At 45.3% G+C, this 18,622-nt stretch overlaps 1 protein-coding gene and 4 non-coding genes across 5 annotated transcripts in view; 1 reads left to right on the top strand and 4 right to left on the bottom strand.

Moving 5' to 3' along the window:
- Window positions 1–1,027: 1,027 nt before the first annotated feature.
- The window catches only part of LOC145335838 (putative G-protein coupled receptor 139), a 56,574-nt gene continuing 38,979 nt past the window's right edge, over window positions 1,028–18,622 (bottom strand). The window contains exon 5 of the mRNA XM_080181563.1: window positions 1,028–1,122. Coding sequence (XP_080037689.1) covers window positions 1,028–1,122 — 95 coding nt within the window. The remainder of the gene's footprint in view (window positions 1,123–18,622) is intronic.
- On the bottom strand, window positions 1,465–1,538 carry trnat-agu (transfer RNA threonine (anticodon AGU)). The gene has a single exon. It is a non-coding gene; the product is annotated as a tRNA-Thr (tRNA).
- trnal-uag (transfer RNA leucine (anticodon UAG)) lies at window positions 3,810–3,892 on the bottom strand. Its single transcript has one exon. It is a non-coding gene; the product is annotated as a tRNA-Leu (tRNA).
- On the top strand, window positions 11,069–11,142 carry trnai-aau (transfer RNA isoleucine (anticodon AAU)). Its single transcript has one exon. It is a non-coding gene; the product is annotated as a tRNA-Ile (tRNA).
- On the bottom strand, window positions 14,985–15,056 carry trnad-guc (transfer RNA aspartic acid (anticodon GUC)). Its single transcript has one exon. It is a non-coding gene; the product is annotated as a tRNA-Asp (tRNA).

The raw sequence follows: 18,622 nt of genomic DNA on the forward strand, positions 1-18,622 counted from the left end.
AGAAGTCATTTAAAATACCCCAGCGAGTTCGCCTCTACCACCGCCGCCGGCAGCCGATTCCACTCACTCTCCACCCTCTGAGTGAAAAACTTTCCCCCAGCATCTCCTCTGTATTTGCTTCCCAGCACCTTAAACCTGTGTCCGCTCGTAGCGACCATTTCAGCCCTGGGAAATAGCCCACGAGAATCCACCCTATCTATTCCTCTCAGCATTTTATAAACGTCTATCAGGTCGCCTCTCAACCTTTGTCTCTCCAGGGAGAAGAGACCTAGCTCCCTCAACCTATCTTCATAAGGCATGCCTCCCAATCCAGGCAACATCCTTGTAAATCTCCTCTGCACCCTCTCAATAGCTTCCACATCCTTTCTGTACTGAGGCGACCCGAACTGCGCACAGTACTCCAAGTGGGGTCTGACTAGGGTCTGAAAAAGTTGCAGCATTACCTCCCGACTCCTAAACTCAATCCCTCGATTAATGAAGGCCAGAACACCATCCGCCTTCTTGACCACATCCTCCACCTGCCAGGCCGATTTAAGAGTCCTGTGGACTCAGAACCCAAGATCCTTCTGCTCTTCAACTCAGCCAAGACTCCTACCCTTGATATTGTACTCCTGCATCCCATTGGTCTTGCCAAAATGGACCACTACATATTTATCCGCGTTGAAGTCCATCTGCCATTTCTCCGCCCAGTCTTGCATCCTATCTATGTCCCGCTGCAACTTCTGACATCCCTCCAGACTATACACAACACCACTAACCTTCGTATCGTCGGCGAACTTACTAACCCATCCCTCCACTTCCTCATCCATGTCATTTATGAAAATGACAAACAGCAAGGGTCCTAGAACAGTTTTTGGGGGAAAGGGGAAGCCAAATAACAGTTTATGTACTCCAGGTAAAAGTCACAACTGCTTCATAGTTACCGTTTAGTTGTTCTATCATCACTGTGAACAGGAGTAGCTAAGAACGCTTTCGATCCACCGATCTCTGGGTTATAGGCCCAGCACGCTTCTGCTGCACCAGTCTGCTACGGCAAAGCTTCCGTCTGCTCCCAATGAATGTAGTCAGGCAGATTTTCACTCCTGTATCGTTTAATCGGAACATCAGTGTGAGGAGGTATCACTGCATCACACCGAGATTACAATAGACAGAGAAAAACACACAATAGCAGCGTGAGAGACTGCTTGGACACATGGAACGATTTAAGCCATTTGACTGTGTTCGGAATTCCCTGAGAAAATAATGGAAATCTGTGTTTGATGAACTTACAGCATTGGGTTTATTACAGATGTTTTCTCTTTAACTGCAAGATGATGAAAATACCTGGATCATCTCAACAAATAGTCGAGATATTTGTGGGGAATCTCGAAATGTTTCCATCTTTGGAGATTATCCACTGTGAAGGGAGAGGCAAAACGGGATCTTGCGACGGGCACAATTGCAAACACCAGTGAAAAAGAACCAAGGCTCCGCTGGGAATTGAACCCAGGATCTCCTGCTTACTAGGCAGGCGCTTTAACCAACTAAGCCACAGAGCCTGTCACTGCTGTGGGTGGGCTCAGCGAAATGCTGGAAATACGTTCCAGATCTGGAGGTATTTGTGAAAAAGGAGATACTGCCAGAATTGGAAGGTACCTGTGAACTATGTGACTAAATATTGAACGGTTTAACGTGAGCTGGGTCCACTTGCTGTTTTCAGAGACACATTTGGTGTAAAATTAGAGATGTGATTCACACACACAGTTTTCGGCTCTGAAGGCAGCTGCGCTCCTTCTGTCGGACGAAGTGATTTAAAAAAAGAAAATACTTTATTCATACGGGGTATGTGTGTCACTGGCCCGGGAAGCATTTATTGTCCAAATTAATTGTCTTTGGGTAATTGGCGATGAATTCATTCTGGAGACACTGCAGTCCATGTGATGTATGTACACATAGACTGCTGTTAGGGAGGGAGTTCCGGGATTGTGAGCCCGCCATGGGAACGGTGATATGTTTCCAAGTCAGGATGATGTGTGTCTCGGAGTGGAACTTCCAGGTGGTCATTGTTCCTCTGCATCTGCTGCCCTTGTGCTGAGAGATTTCTTTGGTTTGGATGGTTCCTCGCGAAGGGGAAAAAAAATCAGCATCAGAATTGGGATTTGAACCGAGGGCTCGAGAGAAGACTGTAACCGAAACAGAGCACCTTAGACAGATCAGTAATCCTGATTACTTGACCCAAAGTGCAAAATCTGTGCAGAAATCGAATTGAATTCCATTTTTGTAGCATTTACATTTCAAACTCGATGCGTTTTTTCCCCAGTTTTGAACCCCAGCCAGAGGCCTGTATCTGAGTCCCATCCTTCCCCAAGCCGCCGGGGGGTGAGGAGCTTCTCATTGCTGCATTGCTCTGTTTGCTCAAATCAACAAAGACCCAACTCCCGCCCTTCCTGTTCCTTACACGAAGGTGTTGAGAGTGTCAGATCTGAGCAATGTGAAGTATCCAATTGGAGAGTTACATCCTGGCGACAGGAATGTCTCTCCACAGCTGCTTTCGGAGCTGCTGAATATTTCCAGCATTTCCTCTTTCTGATTTTGTGTCTTCATTACAGGAGTTCATTTACTGACAACACAAAACTTGTCTCTCGGGCCCAGCTCCAGACACAGCTTTTCTGTGATCTTCAAACGGACAAGTTCACTCTTCACTTTCCTACACACATGCTTTAAAATCGGCTGGTCTCACACTCAGCACCCTGCGGCATCGCCTTCAAACCTCACCCCACCCTCTAACCGCCCACCGGGGCCTCAGAGGTGCGAGTACTTCTTAGGAATTGACAAAGGCAAGGGGATTACTGTGTTTGTGAGGGCATATAAAAGGTTAATCCATACTCACAAAGAGACTGTGAGAATCTCTCTCTCCCTCTATCTCTCTCTTTCTCTCTCTCTCTCACACACACACACACACACGCACAGACACACACACACACACACACACACCACCACCACCACCACGGCAAATGGTGAAATGTCTCATCAATAAAAAAAATCTGGAATTAAAAGTGTAATGACCATGAATCGAGTGTCTTAAAATAACACAGCTGGTTCACTAATATCCTTTAAGGAATGATTTTTTCCCTGGTCTGGACCTACATGTGACCCCCGACACACAGCAACTTTGGTGACTCTAAGCTGCCCTCTGAGGTGACCTGTCATCCGCTCAGTTCAAGGGCAATTTAGGATGGACAATAATTGCGGGCCCAGCCAGCGACACCCACATACATCCCAGGAACGAATGAAGAATATTAATCGGAGATTTCAAATGAGGGGATATAGAAAGTCAGTTGCATTTCCAAATGATTGTCAGATACAGAATGAATTTTGAAACGATGTTTTAGTTCCGGAAGTTGACTTGTACAGGCACAGTTTAACTGATAGAATCAGAAAGATCCCAATTCTTATTGAACGGCAGATAATGCAAAACACAGTCTGAATACAGACAGATGCACCCAAGAAAGAATTCCTGTGTGTCTCTGGCCCGGAAAGCATTTGTTGTCCAAAATTAATTATTTTTCGAGAATTTTTTTCAGGGAATTCATTCTTGAGCCACTGCAGTCCATGTGGTGTCTGTACTGATGTATTGCTTTTCGGGAAGGAGTTCCAGGATTGTCAGCCAGCCGCAGAAACGGTGATATATTTCAGAGACAGGATGGGATGTGTCTCGGAATGGAACTTGCCGGAGGTCGCTGTTCCTGAGCCCCTGCAACCATTGTAATTCCGGGGGAGATATTTCGCGGGTGTGGATGGGGTCTGGAACAGGGAGGAAAAAGAAGCAATGTCAGGAGGGGGATTTGAACCCACGCCTCCAGAGGAGACTGCGACCTAAACGCAGCGCCTTAGACCGCTCGGCCATCCTGACGACCGGCGGCAGTGTATGAATCTGCACAAGTCGATTTGAATTCCATCTTCATTGTCATTCCAATAAAAACTCGATGTGCTCTTTCCCCCATTTTTGAACCCAACCTGGAGTCCTGTCTCTCTGACCCATCCTTCCCCAAGCCGCTGGGGGGTGAGGAGCTTCTCATTGCTGCATTGCTCTGTTTGCTCAAATCAACAAAGACTCAATTCCCGACCTACCTGTTCCTTACAGGAAGATGGTGAGAGTGTCAGATCTGAGCAACGTGAAGTATCCAGTTGGAGAGTTACATCCTGGCGACAGGAATATCTCTCCGCAGCTGCTTTCGGGGCTGCTGAATATTTGCAGGATTTTCTGTTTCTGATTTTGTTCCTTCATTTCAGGAGTTCATTTACTGACAACCCAAAACTTGTCTCTCGGGCCCAGCTCCAGGCACAGCTTTTCTGTGATCTTCTCACAGGCAAGTTCACTCTTCAGTTTCCGACACGCATTGTTTAAAATCGACTGTTTCACACTCAGCATCCTGAGGCATTGGCTTCAAACATCACCCACCATTACTGCACCCCCCACTCCCCCACCCCCCACTCCCAGGGTCACAGGGGTACAAGGGTTTTTCAATTAGAGTTCAGAGGTGCAAGGGGATCACTGTGTTTGTGAGGGAATAGAAGGGATTAATCCACAATCACAAACAGACTGAAAATGACTTCATCTCTCTCTTACACACACACTCACATGCACCCTCACACATCCACCACACGGCAGATGCTGAAATTCGGGATCAATAAAAATGCCTGGAATTAATGATCTTGAGTCGATTGTGGGAGAAAAGAAGCAGCTGATTAACTGATTTTTTTTGCGGACGGAATTCTTACCCTGTCTGGCCTGGATGTTATTCCGTATCAACAGCAATGTGTTTGACTCCGAGCTACCCTCAAAGCACGGGTCTCTGGGGACTCTTGTTCGAATCCCAACACGGCAGCTGGTGGAATTTGAATTCAATACAAAATATCAGGAATGAAGAACAGATTTATGCTTTCATCCATTGTCAATTACCGGCATAACCATCTGGTTCACCAAAGCCCTTTGTGGAACGAAATTTGACGTCCTTTCCGGTTTGGCCTCCGTGTGACTCCAGAGCAACAGCAATGTGGTTGACTCTCAACTACACTCGGGCCACTGTGATTGGGCAATAAATTCTGGCCAGCCAGTGACGCCCATAATTGAATACAAAATATTGTATAATTGCGGATTAACCTGCATATTTTATTTTTGGAATAATAATCGAATTCAAGTGAACCTGCCGTGACCCCTCTCTGAGGCAGCATTTCCTTTATGCTGCTGTTGCTTCTTTTGGCGATTACCTCCAATACAAGGGTCATGGGTGGAGAGGGGACTCATAATGTTAAAATGGCGGCGCGGGCTCGTTGGGCCGAAGGGCCTGTTTCCCGTGCTGTGTTGTTCTTTGTAATATCTGCCCTCTGCTTCTCGATCCTGCCAACAATGAGAACAAATTTCTATCAATCATCTGACCAGACAGACCATGAGGATTTGCATATTTTTTGCCAAATCTCCTCAGAACCTTCTCTTCTCCAAGTAGATCAGTCGCAGTGTGTCAAACCATTCTCAATAAATAAAATTCTTCATCAATTTAACTATTCTGGTGAAACATTTCTGCCACCTTCTGAAATCTTTTATAATGTTCTTATAATTTGCTCTGCACAAAATGGAACCAATATCCATTTGAAACCGAACCCAATTCAAATGTAGGTTTAACATAGCTTCTGTTCTTTTGTACTCAGTACCCCATTGATTAAAAAAAGACACAGGGCACTGTCTGATTTATTATGATCACTCTCCTCACTGTCCTGTGTACAGTTCTGGTCACCCTATTATAGAAAAGATGTTACTAAACTAGAAAGAGTGCAGACAAGATTGACTAGAATGCTACCAAGACTTGATGGTTTGAGTTACAATAAGAGACTGGATAGGCTGGGACTTTTGACTCTGGGGCTGGGGGTGATCTTCCTGAGGTCTACAAAATAATAAGGGTCATTGATCAGCGAGACAGTCCATATCTTTTCCCAATTGTAGGGGAGTCTAAAACTGGAGGGCATGTGTTTAAGCTGAGAGGGGAGAGATACAAAAGGGTGCAGAGGGACATTTTTATTTTTTACGGATGGTGATTGTCTGGAACAAGCTGCCAGAGGTAGTAGTAGAAGTGAATATGACTTTATTTTTTAAAAGCGTTTGGGCAGTTACATGAGTAAGATGACTATCGAGGGATATGGGCCAAACGCGGGCAATTGGGACTAGCTTAGTGGATAAAAAGGGCAAGTTGGGCTGAAGGGCCTTTTTTCATGCTGTAAACCTCTATGATCATCCCTGTCAACTTGGAAGATATATGTACATATTTGCCTCTTTAGAACTGTACCATGTAGTTTATGTTTTGAATCTGGGTTCTTCCTTCACAACGAATCAATTCACATTTTGATGCATTTACTTTCATCTGCCTTATTAAAAATTTCCGTGCTTTTGGAAGTTTATGTAAACCGCATGAACAGTATTACCTTTGCCAACACTCTCGGTTATAATTTCAAAATACTCAAAACACTTCAAAAAACATTGTTACCTTAATAACTCGGAAGTTGGAAAGTTATTTCCAGTCTCTTCGCAATTACACTGATCATGTCTTTCAGTATCCTTAGATGCATATCACCCGGTGCTCGCGTCTAATCAAATATGGACAGACTCTTCAAACCTCCTCTTCATTGAGTTAATTACCTCTGGAGTGGAATACCGAACAGTTTCACAAAGATTCAGTTCCTGCTCAGTGAAACGCCTGGGACAGAGTTAAAATATAATCGATTCAAAACCAAACTGTGACCTCCAACCCCCCCCGCCTCCCGACCACTTCCCCCCCCCCCCGGCCCCCCGCCCCCCGCCCCCACCACCCCCACCCCCCCAGCATTGTCAGACTGCAATTTCTTTCTGACCAAAATACAACTGAACGCACGATGCAAGAATCCCTGACGCGACAAGCAATGGACAGCCCTGATTGATTCATTGGGATAAGTTTCCAGTCTGGTTCCGTGGGTGAACATTCTTGAAAACTTTTGCTTTGCAGCATAGAGAAAATTGTCGCGATGTGTTGCTGGATTTCAAACCTGATCTGGAGACATGTAAATCCCGCCATCTAAAACGCAACCTGTTTTTTTTTCGAAATAAACAACCAACATTTGAAAACAAAACTGGCAACAAGTGAGGGCTCGTCCGGGATTTCAACGCGGGACCTCTCGCAAATTCATGCAGCGAAATCCCCGAAGCGAGAATCATACCACTAGACCAACGAGCCGTCGGTGTTCTAACTATTTAGCGGATAAACTTCTGTTAACTAGCTATCCTTTCAGGCTGTCATTAGAATGGAACATTGAAGAAAAACGCAGCAGATTCAGGGGGAAATGAGATCCTCTTTGTCTTAGACCCTGAATATTCAACAGGATGTTCAATGTTGGGATTGTAGCTTCTCTCAGCGAAAGAAATTCCCATCACATCAGTTCAAGGATTGTTCTGAAGAACAGATTGAGCAAAGTGTAGAAGACCAATGCGGAAAAGTGTGAGGTGATTCACTTTGGTAAGAGTAACAGGAGTACAGAATATAGGGCGAATGGAAGGACTCTTGGTCGTGTCGACGAGCAGAGAGATCTCTCTGTACATGTGCATAGATCCCTGAAAGTTGGCACCCAGGTTGATTAAGTTGTTAAGAAGGCGTACGGTGTGTTAGCTTTTATTGGTAGAGGGATTGAATTTCGGAGCCGTGAGGTCATGTTGCAACTGTACAAAACTCTGGTGCGGCCGCACTTGGAGTATTGCGTACAGTTCTGGTCGCCGTATTATAAGAAAGATGTGGAGGCATTGGAAAGGGTGCAGAGGAGATTTACCAGGATGTTGCCTGGTATGGTGGGAAGGTCTTATGAGGAAAGGCTGAGGGAACAAAGAACAAAGAACAAAGAACAACACAGCACGGGAAACAGGCCCTTCGGCCCAACGAGCCCGCGCCGCCGTCCTACTGTCTCAGTGACCTATTCCTGATTTTAGTCTACGCCTAACGTGCGAGGATCAGGGAGGTCCAATTTAGGGACAATTTAGTACCCATCAATCAATCAGCCTAAAAGCACATCTTTGGAGGATGTGGGAGGAAACCGGAGCACCCGGAGGAAACCCACGCAACCACGGGGAGAACGTGCAAACTCCCACAGACACAGGCCCAAATCCATGTGTCCGCACAGCAACAGAGATAGTCTCTGAGCTGTCATGTTGCCCTCGAGATGGTCCAGTTTAAGCACACTAACGACATGAAGCAATAGGCAACTCCCGAAGCAACATCCAAGAGCAGCCCACGACAACCTGCCGCATGCATGCCCCTTGCTGGACTTAAATGCCTGTGGAGACAAAAAAATTCATTATTAAACAGGCAAAGACTAACATTCCTGAGGCAAAACGTATTCCCAAGCCTACAATGTTCAGTAAGGCCTACTATATCCCCCTATATGTAGCCCGCTCATATGGCTGTCTAAGTGACTCTTAAACAACCCTAGCGTGCCTGCTTCCACCACCTTACTCGGCAGTGCATTCCACACCCCCACTACCCTTTGCGTGAAAAACTGCCCTCTAATATTTGTCTTATACCTAGCCCCCCTCACCCTAAGCCCGTGACCCCTCGTTCTATCCATTTCTAATAGCGGAAAAAGCTTACCACCATTTACTCTATCTATCCCCTTCATAATCTTATAAACCTCTATTAGATCCCCCCTCAGCCGACGTCTCTCAAGGGAAAACAGCCCAAGTTCATTCAATCTTTCCTCGTAAGACAGCCCTTCCATACCAGGCAACATCCTGGTAAATCTCCTCTGCACTCTCTCCAGGATCTCTACATCCTTCCGGTAGTACGGCGACCAGAACTGGACGCAGTACTCCAAGTGAGGCCTAACCAACGTTCTATACAACTGCAACATCAGACTCCTACTCTTAGGGACTTGAGGTTGTTTTCGTTAGAGAGAAGAAGGTTAAGAGGTGACCTAATTGAGGCATACAAGATGATCAGAGAGTTAGATAGGGTGGACAGTGAGAGCCTTTTTCCTCGGATGATGATGGCTAACACGAGGGGACATAGCTTTAAATTGAGGGGTGATAATTATAGGACGGATGTCAGAGGTAGGTTCTTTACTCAGAGAGGAGTAAGGGCGTGGAATGCCCTGCCTGCAGCAGTTGTGGACTCCCCAACTTTCAGGGCGTTCAAATGGTCAGTTGGATAGGCATATGGATAATATTGGAATAGTTTAGGTTCGAGGGTCACTAGATTTGTTCCAGCGGTCGGCCCAACATCGAGGGCCAATGGGCATGTACTGCGACGCAATTTTCGAAGATCTGCGGTTGTCCAGCTGGGGAAGACTGCACTCGCCTCGTTCCATTCTTACCTTTCTGGTCAGTGGCACAATATCACCCGCAATGGTTACACTTCTCCCTCCTGTGTTGTTACCTCCCGAATCTTTGAAGGATCTAACCTTGGTTCCCTCCTATTTCTAGTCCTCACCTCTCGGTGTTATAATCTGAAGATCAGTGTTAGTTTTCACACGTAAGCTGATAATACCCAGTTCCAGCTCACCATCAGCTCTCAGAACCAATCTCTCTTATTAAATTATTAGATTGCTTATCCAGCAGCTTGTACTGGATAAGCAGATAATTCCCCGTTAAACATCTGGAAGGTCAAAGGTCCCACCACAAATTCCATTCCCAGTCAATGACTCCATCACTCTCCCTGGTCACTGTCGAGGCCGAAACAAACTCATGTAACCTTGACACATCATTACACCTGGAAATGAGATTCTGACCACACATCTGTTCCTGCACCAAGGCCACCTGTTTCCAGCTGTGTAACTTCACACATTGTTGATAATACCTGATCTCAACTGTACCTGAAACCCTCATCCATGTTTTTGTTACCTCTGAACTTGCTGATTCAAATACACTCCTCCTGCAGATTTTGTTCCCTGAAGGACATTCGTAAACTGCATGGGGTTTTATAAAAATGGACAATTAATTCAGGGTTTGTCTTGAATTAAAATTTCACCATCTGCCCTTTTGGGTTTTCAACCCAGCTTCCCAGAGTATTACCCAGGATCTCTGGATTACTTGTCCACTGCCACTGCCTCCCCCAAACACTGCCAGGAATGGGATTTGAATACTTGCCTTTTCCATTACCCTCATGAAAATCTCGATCAAGTTCATTACCTATGGGATTACTGAGGGGTTTTCCTTAATTATTGTGTATCAGCACAGGTGGGTGTTTTTTTTCCCCCTCGGGTAATTATTTGGAGAATATTACACATTGAACAACAAAGAACAACACAGCACAGGAAACAGGCCCTTCGCCCAACAATTAAACTGATATTAAACTGATTGGACTGATTCTTACAGCCATTTCTGAAGAGGTGTCTTTACCGTTTGCAATTCTCCACTCATTTGGCACCACCCATATAACGAGCTGGGTTAGAAATTGCCTCCATTGCCAGTGCAATTTCCACCCTTATTTCCCTCAGTATCCATCGATCCGTCTCTTCCAGTCACCAGAACACAGCAATTAAGAACAGACATTGCGCATGGCACGTTGACTCTGTTATACCATTCAATTCGATCATGAGACATGTATTTATTTGTCTTCATTGCCAGTCAGTGAAAACACAGTCACAATATGAAAAAAAAAACAAGAACAGCAACAACAACATCAGGCAACACACATATAGAAATCACACTATGTTTCTGATAAGTGTTTTTCTTTAACCCTACAGTGCAGAAAGAGGCCCTTCAGCCCATCCAGTCTGCACCGACCACAATCCTATCCAGGTCCTACCCCCATATCCCTACATTTTTTACCCGCTAATCCCTCGAACCTTCGCATCTCAGGACACTAAGGGGAAATTTTAGCACAGCCAATCAGCCTAACCCACACATTTTTGGCCTGTTGGAGGAAACCGGCGAATCCGGAGGAAACCCACGCAGACACGTGGAGAATGTGCAAATTCCTCTAATTGAAGCCAGGTCCCTGAAGCTGTGAAGCAGCACTGCGAACCATTATGCTACCGTGCTGCCCCGATAACCGTCCGTGGACGGTCATTCGGATGTGGCCGGTTAGCTCAGTTGGTTAGAGCGTGGTGCTAATAACGCCAAGGTCGCGGGTTCGATCCCCGTACCGGCCAGTTTCCCTTTTCCCTCAAACTGAACGGTATTGGGCGGCACGGTAGTCCATGCTGAAATTGCCTCTGAATATCCTGAGATGTCGTGGGATGAGGGGCAAATACGTAGGGATATAGGGGTAGGGCTGGGGTGGAATTGTGGTCAGTGCGGACTCGATGGGCCAAATGGCCTCTTTATGCACTGTCGGGTTTCTACGATTCGATGAAATGTTCGAAAAGTCACTCCACTTTCAGCTTTCACAACAAATTCAGGCAAAGTGTTTGAAATATCAACAATTCTATGCGGGGAAAACAAACTGTGAGTTTTAAGACATGAACCAAATTTCTGCAGTTTATACTGACATCCACCCAAAATACATTATCTGTGAATGCATCATTTTCCAAGCTTGGGTTGTAAGGCCATGTATCAGAGAATAGGATAGTGTAGAAGAGGCCCTTTGGCCCATCGAATCTACAGTGATGTATGAAATGCCCTGGCCTGCCCAACTAATTCCACTCGCCAACACTCGGCCCATTGAGCAGAAAGCAGGCTCAGTGCCACAGACTGAAAGGAGGTTTTAGTTCACATGGGCAGCATGGTCGGCGGAGGCTCAGAGGGCTGAAGGGCTGCTCCTGTGCTGTAATTTTCTCTCTTCTCTGATATTTAAAGAGTACACATTGATTTACACAGCCAGAGACTGACAATTAGAGGATGAATCCCACAGGCAGTTGCAGAGACTGATAGGTAAAAGTAAACCCAGTCCCCTCATATAGTGTCCGAGAAGGACAGTTACAACATTAATCCCAAAATGACAGAGCATCGCAGGGAGGGAATGAACCCCGCAGTCACTCTCAGCTCCCACTAACTGGCAAATACACATCGAGTGCCCAACAGTACCACGGACAGAGTGACTCCATCAGTCACATAGAACACCAGGCAATTACTATTCAATACAATGTGAACAGAGGTGATAGAGAAGGAAAAATGGAAGTGTGGTGAGGAAGAGATAGAGGAGCAAATCTGTCTGCAGATCATGGATGACAGATACAGTATTAATTCCATTCTCTCACAGACAGACGCGGAGTTGCTGACGTTGGACTGGGGTGGACACATTAAGTAGCAGCAGGACACCAGGTTAAAGTCCAACAGGTTTATTTGGTAACACGAGCTTTTGGAGCGCCGCTCCTTAACCTGATGAGGTAGATGAAAAATATAATGAAACAATTGACTAAGTGGTCACGAAAAAAACACTGGCCAGCAGGATTAAGGAAAATCCCAGGGCTTTTATACATACATAACAAGCAACAGGGTAGCCAGGGAGAGGGTCGGCCCACTCAAGGGCAAGGGAGAGAATCTATGCGCGGAGCTAGTGTAAATGGGTGAAGTATTAACTGAGTGCTTTGCGTCAGTGTTGTCCGAAAACGACGTGTATGATGATGAGTCTGGGGAAGGATGTGCAGGTGGTTTGAGTCATGTTGAGATCAAAACGGAGAAGGTATTGGTGCCCTTGAGAAATATTAAGGTCGACAAGACAGGTCTGATGGGATATACCCCAAATACTGAGAGCGACAAGGGAGGAAATTGTTGGAGCCTTGAGAAAAATCTTTGTATTCTGATTGGCTACAGGGGAGGTCCCAGATGATCGGAGAATCGCCTACGTTGTTTCTTGTTTAAAAAGGATAACACCAACAATCCAGGTAATTACAGGCCTGTGAACCTTACATCAATGTTCGGGGAATTATTGGAGAGGATTCTTCAAGACAGGATATTTTCCCACTTGGAAATGAGTGGACGGATGAGTGAGAAACAACATGGTTTTGTAAAGAGGAGGTCGTGTCTCACGAACATGATCGAGTGTTTCGAGGAAGTGATGAAGACGTTTGATGAGGGTCGGGCAGTGAATGTTGTCTACATGGACTTCAGTAAGACCTGTGACAAGGTCCCTCATCACAGACTGGTGCAGAAGGTGAAGTCGCATGGGATCAGAGGTGAACTGGAAAAGTGCATACAAAACTGGCTCAGTCAAAGAAGACAGAAGGTAGCAGTGGAAGGAATGCATTTCTGAATAGAGGGCTGTGACAAGTGGTGTTCCTCAGGGATCAGTGCTGGGGCCTTTGCTTTTTGTAATATATATAAATGATTTGGAGGAAAATGTAACTGGATTGATTAGTAAATTTGCAGACAACACAGAGCTCGGTAAATTTGCGGATAACGATGAGGACCATCAGATGATACAGCAGAATATAGATCAGTTGGAGGCTTGGGCAGAGAAGTGGCCGATGGAATTTAATCCGGACGAATGTATGTTAATTCAGATTCGAAATATACAGTAAATGACAGAACCTATAAGGGTATTGATAGCCAAACCAATCTGAGTGGACAGGTACACAGGTCACAGAAATTGGCAACGCAGGTGGAGAAGGCAGTCAAGAAGGCAGACGGCATGCTTGCTTTCATCGGCCGGGACACTGAGTTTAAAAAATTGGCAAGACCTTCTGTAGCTTTATCGAACCTTAGTGAGGCCGCACTTGGAATATAGTGTTCAGTTCTGGCCGCTACAGTACCAGAAGAATGTGGAAGCTTTGGAGGAGGTTCAGAAAAGATTTACCAGGATGTTGCCTGGTAAGGAGGGCATTAGCTATGAGGAGAAGTTGGAGAAACTCGGTTTGCTGTCACTGGAACGACGGAGGTTGAGGGGCGACTTGCTAGAAGTCCACAAGATTACGAGAGGCATGGACAGAATGGATAGTCAGAAGCCTTTTTCTCCCCTGGGTGAAAGAGTCAGTTTCTAGGAGGCAAAGTTTTAAGGTGCGAGGGACAAGGTTTAAAGGAGATGTATGAGGCAGAGAGTGGTGGGTGCTTGGAACTCTTTGCCGCGGATGTAGTGGAAATGGATACGGTAGTGACTTTCGAAATGGACATCTTGACAAATACATGAATAAGATGGAAATAGAGGGATCTGGTCCTCGGAACGGAAGGAGGGTTTAGATAAGTCGGATAGCATGGTCGATGCAGGCTTGGAGGGCCGAAGGGCCTGCTTAATGTGCTGTAATTTTCTTTGTTCTTTGTTCACCCAGAGAACATCCACGTAAACATGGGGAAACATGGAGACTCCACACAGACAGTGACCCAAGCCGGGAATCAAACCCGGGTCCCTGGTGCTGTGAGGCAGCAGCAGCTTCCTATCCACCCTGTCCATTTCTTATACACCTCAATCTGGTCTCCTCTCAACCTTCACTGCTCTAAATAAAATAACCTGATCCAATCCAGTCTCTCTTCAGAGCTCAAATTCTCCATCCCAGTCTACGATCTGGTCCCTGGTAAATGGACACTGCACCCTCTCCAGTGCAATCAAATTCTTACTGTAGTGATTTGACCGGAACTGCACACTGTCCTCCAGCGGTGGCCTCACCAAAATTTTGTCCAGCTCGGACTGAACCTTCCTGCTCTGACAATCATGCATTAATATTCTATTCATCACGCTGCATGAATCTTCACAACTCACAGACTCAAAGGTATTTCCAATATTGGAAAACATTGGGGGTTTCCTTTGTATTTTCGGGGATCTGGGAATCAGTGGATCATCCAAAAATAGAACTGAAAAATATGAAATCACAGCATTTATTGACAATGTGCTAATATCAGGGTAATATTCGACGTGATGACTACGTGGAATCGCCAGATCAAAGATGAGCCAAATTGCTGGTGAATTGAATGAACGTTGATCCCAGGTCACGAAAAGTGTCGGTATAAATGTAAAGATTTACGTTTTTGTAAGTTTCGTTCCTTGACAGTCATTTTCGTTTCTGTTTTCAAAGTTAGAGAACAACACAAGTACAATTTGACATCATAAAATTGTGATAAACTCCCCGTCGGGGAATTGAACCCCGGTCTCCCGCGTGACAGGCGGGGATACTAACCACTATACTAACGAGGAATTGTTTTTGGAGGTGACCGTACGCATTGTACACTTGCCACTTCCACTTCCGGAGCGACAACTCAGTTCTGATGAGATCAGTTATTTTCCCCAATGCGGAGAACCATTTAATGCAGCAAACAACGGCTTTAACTAACTCATTAAGACTTTAGGATTAGCAGGAAAGAGAATGAGATGGATGCATGAAGAAAAAAACACAAATCAGGTGGAGACAGAAAGGTGCGATTGCCGTTCATATCAAACCGCATGTTCTTTTTAATTTTGGAGGAAAGACGGGGTGTCTTGAAGTCTGAACATTCTGGACAATCTCAGCTGGTCTCTCTCCACAGATGATGTCAGAACTGCTGAGTTTTTCCAGCATTTTCATTTGTTGTTTCAGATTCCAGCATCGGCAGTATTTTACTTTTATTTTGTCATGAAATGTGTTTTTTTTTTCCAAACCGCTGGAAGTTTCAAAGTGCTTTACAACTGAGATGCTTTTCTTTAATTATATTGTATTTTTATTGCCCGTGGTACAGGTGCAGATTGAGCAAAAACATTAAGTGTTTCATAATCTAGTATTTATCATAGTTTGGAGATTTGTTGTTTCGGGAACAATCAACTTTATCCAGATACAAAATCCAAAGAGTGATGAGTAAGACTCATTTGAGCCTGACGTGATTTGAACACGCAACCTTCTGAGCTGGAGTTAAACGCCCTACCGTCACGCCACAAGCTCACACTTCTTACTGCTTTTTAAATCAGTGTTATGTTCGGTGAATTCAAAGCTCACACCGGAATTGTCTCCCTCTACTTTCTCGGGATTTAAAACGAATGGAAGAGTAACAGCGAAGCAAAATTAACGAGAAAGTAGAAACACAACATTATCCTACAGGAGAAATGTCTTTTTGTTCAAGGCGTCATTAGAACGGTTTGCGTTGTATGAGGTGGTGGCCGAGTGGTTAGGATGGTGGACTACTAATCCATTTCGCTCTGCACGCGTGGGTTCGAATCCCGTCTTCGTTAATAATGTGTCTTGTGTGACCTCAATCCGCGAATGTTGCCTGGGTCGGGTTGCTGTTAGTGCAGGCTCGATGGGCCGAATATCTCCCTTCTGCTTTGTGGGAATTCTATGATTTTCCGGGCGGCAGTTTCACTCCTCTGAAAGTATTGATACACCAGTTCCTTATCGAAAAAGCCGACTCCGATGAGTTCCGAGCCACAATCTTTGAATATCTCACCAGACAATGATGAGAAGTCCAACATGTCATTCTTTGCGCCGCAGAGCCGCAGCTGCAGCATTTATTCCCCATTCCTACATGGGAATTTCTGACGTCGCGGAACAGACAGTTCAAAAGTTGAGCAATTGGGCAGTGATTACTTTTCAAAAAGACTTCATTGTCATTAACATATTTTGGGACGTCCCGTGGTTTTGAAAGAGCGACAGAAATTTCAGTAGAACTCCAATAGGACACAGACACTTTTTTATTCATTCATGGAGCCTGGGTGTCACTGGCTGGGCAGCATTTATTGCCCAAACCTCGCAGCCCGAGGGCAGCTGAGAGCCAACTACATTGCTGTGGATCTGGAGTCACATGTGGGCCAGACCGGGCAAGGACGGTAGGTTTTGTTCCCTAAAGGGCATTAGTTTACTATATAAGTTTTTTCCGATGATGGTGAGGAATTTCATTGTCAGCAGTAATTCTTGCGAATAGACATTTTTTATTGAATTCAAATTTCACCAGCTGCAATGGCAGGATTCGAGCCCCAGAGTATTAGCTGAGTTTCTGGATTAATATTCCAGCGATAATATCACAAAATCATCGCCTCCAAATTTCCCTCAAACCGACTGCTTTGATAGTTCAACTCCAAGAGCAGCTCAGAGTGAGCTGCATTGCTGTGTGTCGGGAGTCACATGCCGATCAGACCAAGTAAGAGTCCTTTCCCTATAGAACATTATCGAATCAATTTTATTTTATACAATCGATTCAAGCTCACTCATCCAGATATTTTTATTCATTTCTAATTTCACCATCTGCAGTGGCAGGGGATGTATGTGTATGTGTGTGTGTGGGTGGGTGTGTATGTGCATATGTGTGTGCGCGCATGCGCGCGAGAGAGACTCATTCACCGTCAGCCGGTTTGTGAGTGTGGATACTCAGAGTCTATATCACAGGGTCAAAAGGTCATTTACTCGGGGCATAAGTTGAATGTGAGAAAGTTTATAAGTGATTAAGGGCAGGATTTTCACACAGAGAGTGGTGAATGCCTGGAAAACATCGCCGGAGGGGATGCTGGAAGCAGATTCTGTAACAACGTTCAAGAGGCATCTGGGTAGATACACGATTCGACAGAGAATAGAGGGATATGGACCACGTAGAGGCAAGAAAGTATTAGATTACAGAGGCAGCTGTGTTGGTACAGGTTTGGTGGGCCAAAGGGCCTATCCCTGTGCTGTACTGCTGTCTGTTATTTGTTATTTTAGCATGTAAGAGACCAGGAATTCTCTCACACATAAAACATCTCTAGTGCCCAGTTGTATGCAAATTTCAAGGAAGAAATCCGGAGTGTGATGAATATGTTCTTTTTGTCTGAGCGGCACGGGTTCTATCTCACAGCTCTCAGGAGCATTGGTCACTGTCTATGCGGAGTTTGCACATTTTCCCCGTGTTTGCCGGAGTTTCCTCCCGAATATCTGGTTTATTCCCACAGTCCAAAAATATATAGTTTAGATGGATAGGACATGCTAAATTTCCCCTTCGTGTCCAAAGGCGTGTCGGCTAGATGGAGAAAAATGCATGTTAACTGGGCAGTGTCACGGAGATGAGGCACTGCAGGGTCTCACAAGGCGACACACGAGATGACATTTTCACATCACAGTGCCAGGAATCTGGGTTTAATACCTGCACTGTGTGACTGTCAGTGTGGAGTTCACACATGCTCCGTGCCTGTGTAGGGTACCTCTGGGTACCCCCGTTTCCTCCTCAGTCAAAGGAAGTGCCAGTTATGTGGATTGGCTTCGACATGCTGTCGCTTTGTGTTCCAAGATGTGTAGGTTAGATGGTTCAGCTGTCTTCAATGTGGGGGATTGAGGGGATAGGGTTGGCTAAAAGGGCATGTGTACGGCGTTCTATCAGAGATGCAGTGCAGGCTCGATGGTTTGAATTGTCTCCTCCGGCACCATAGGGATTCTATTCATTCCTTAGTCAGCTCCTTCCAAACTCACGACGATTGGAAACATGAAGGACAGGACCAGAAAATACATTGTGTCACCAAGGTCTAACAGTTACACTCAGAACCATTCCCCATCCTGACTTCGAATCGTATGGCCTTTCCCTCATTGTCAGTGTGCCAAATTCAAGGACAATGCTCCCTCGCAGTGTGGTGGACGTACCTACACCACAGCACTGCAATGTTTAATCAGCCACCTCCCCAACACCCTTTCAGGAGAAACGTGAGATGGGCAATAATTGCTTCTTTGGTCAACAAATCTCATATCACTTCAACAAATTTGAAAGATTTGTTTGTTGTGACCGTGTGACTCTTACACATTGTTCTAATATATGTAGGGTAAAAAAAACTGACAA

Source organism: Carcharhinus amblyrhynchos, unplaced genomic scaffold (genome assembly GCF_965287045.1).
Source record: "Carcharhinus amblyrhynchos unplaced genomic scaffold, sCarAmb.v2.hapA scaffold_42, whole genome shotgun sequence".
NCBI lineage: Eukaryota > Metazoa > Chordata > Chondrichthyes > Carcharhiniformes > Carcharhinidae > Carcharhinus > Carcharhinus amblyrhynchos.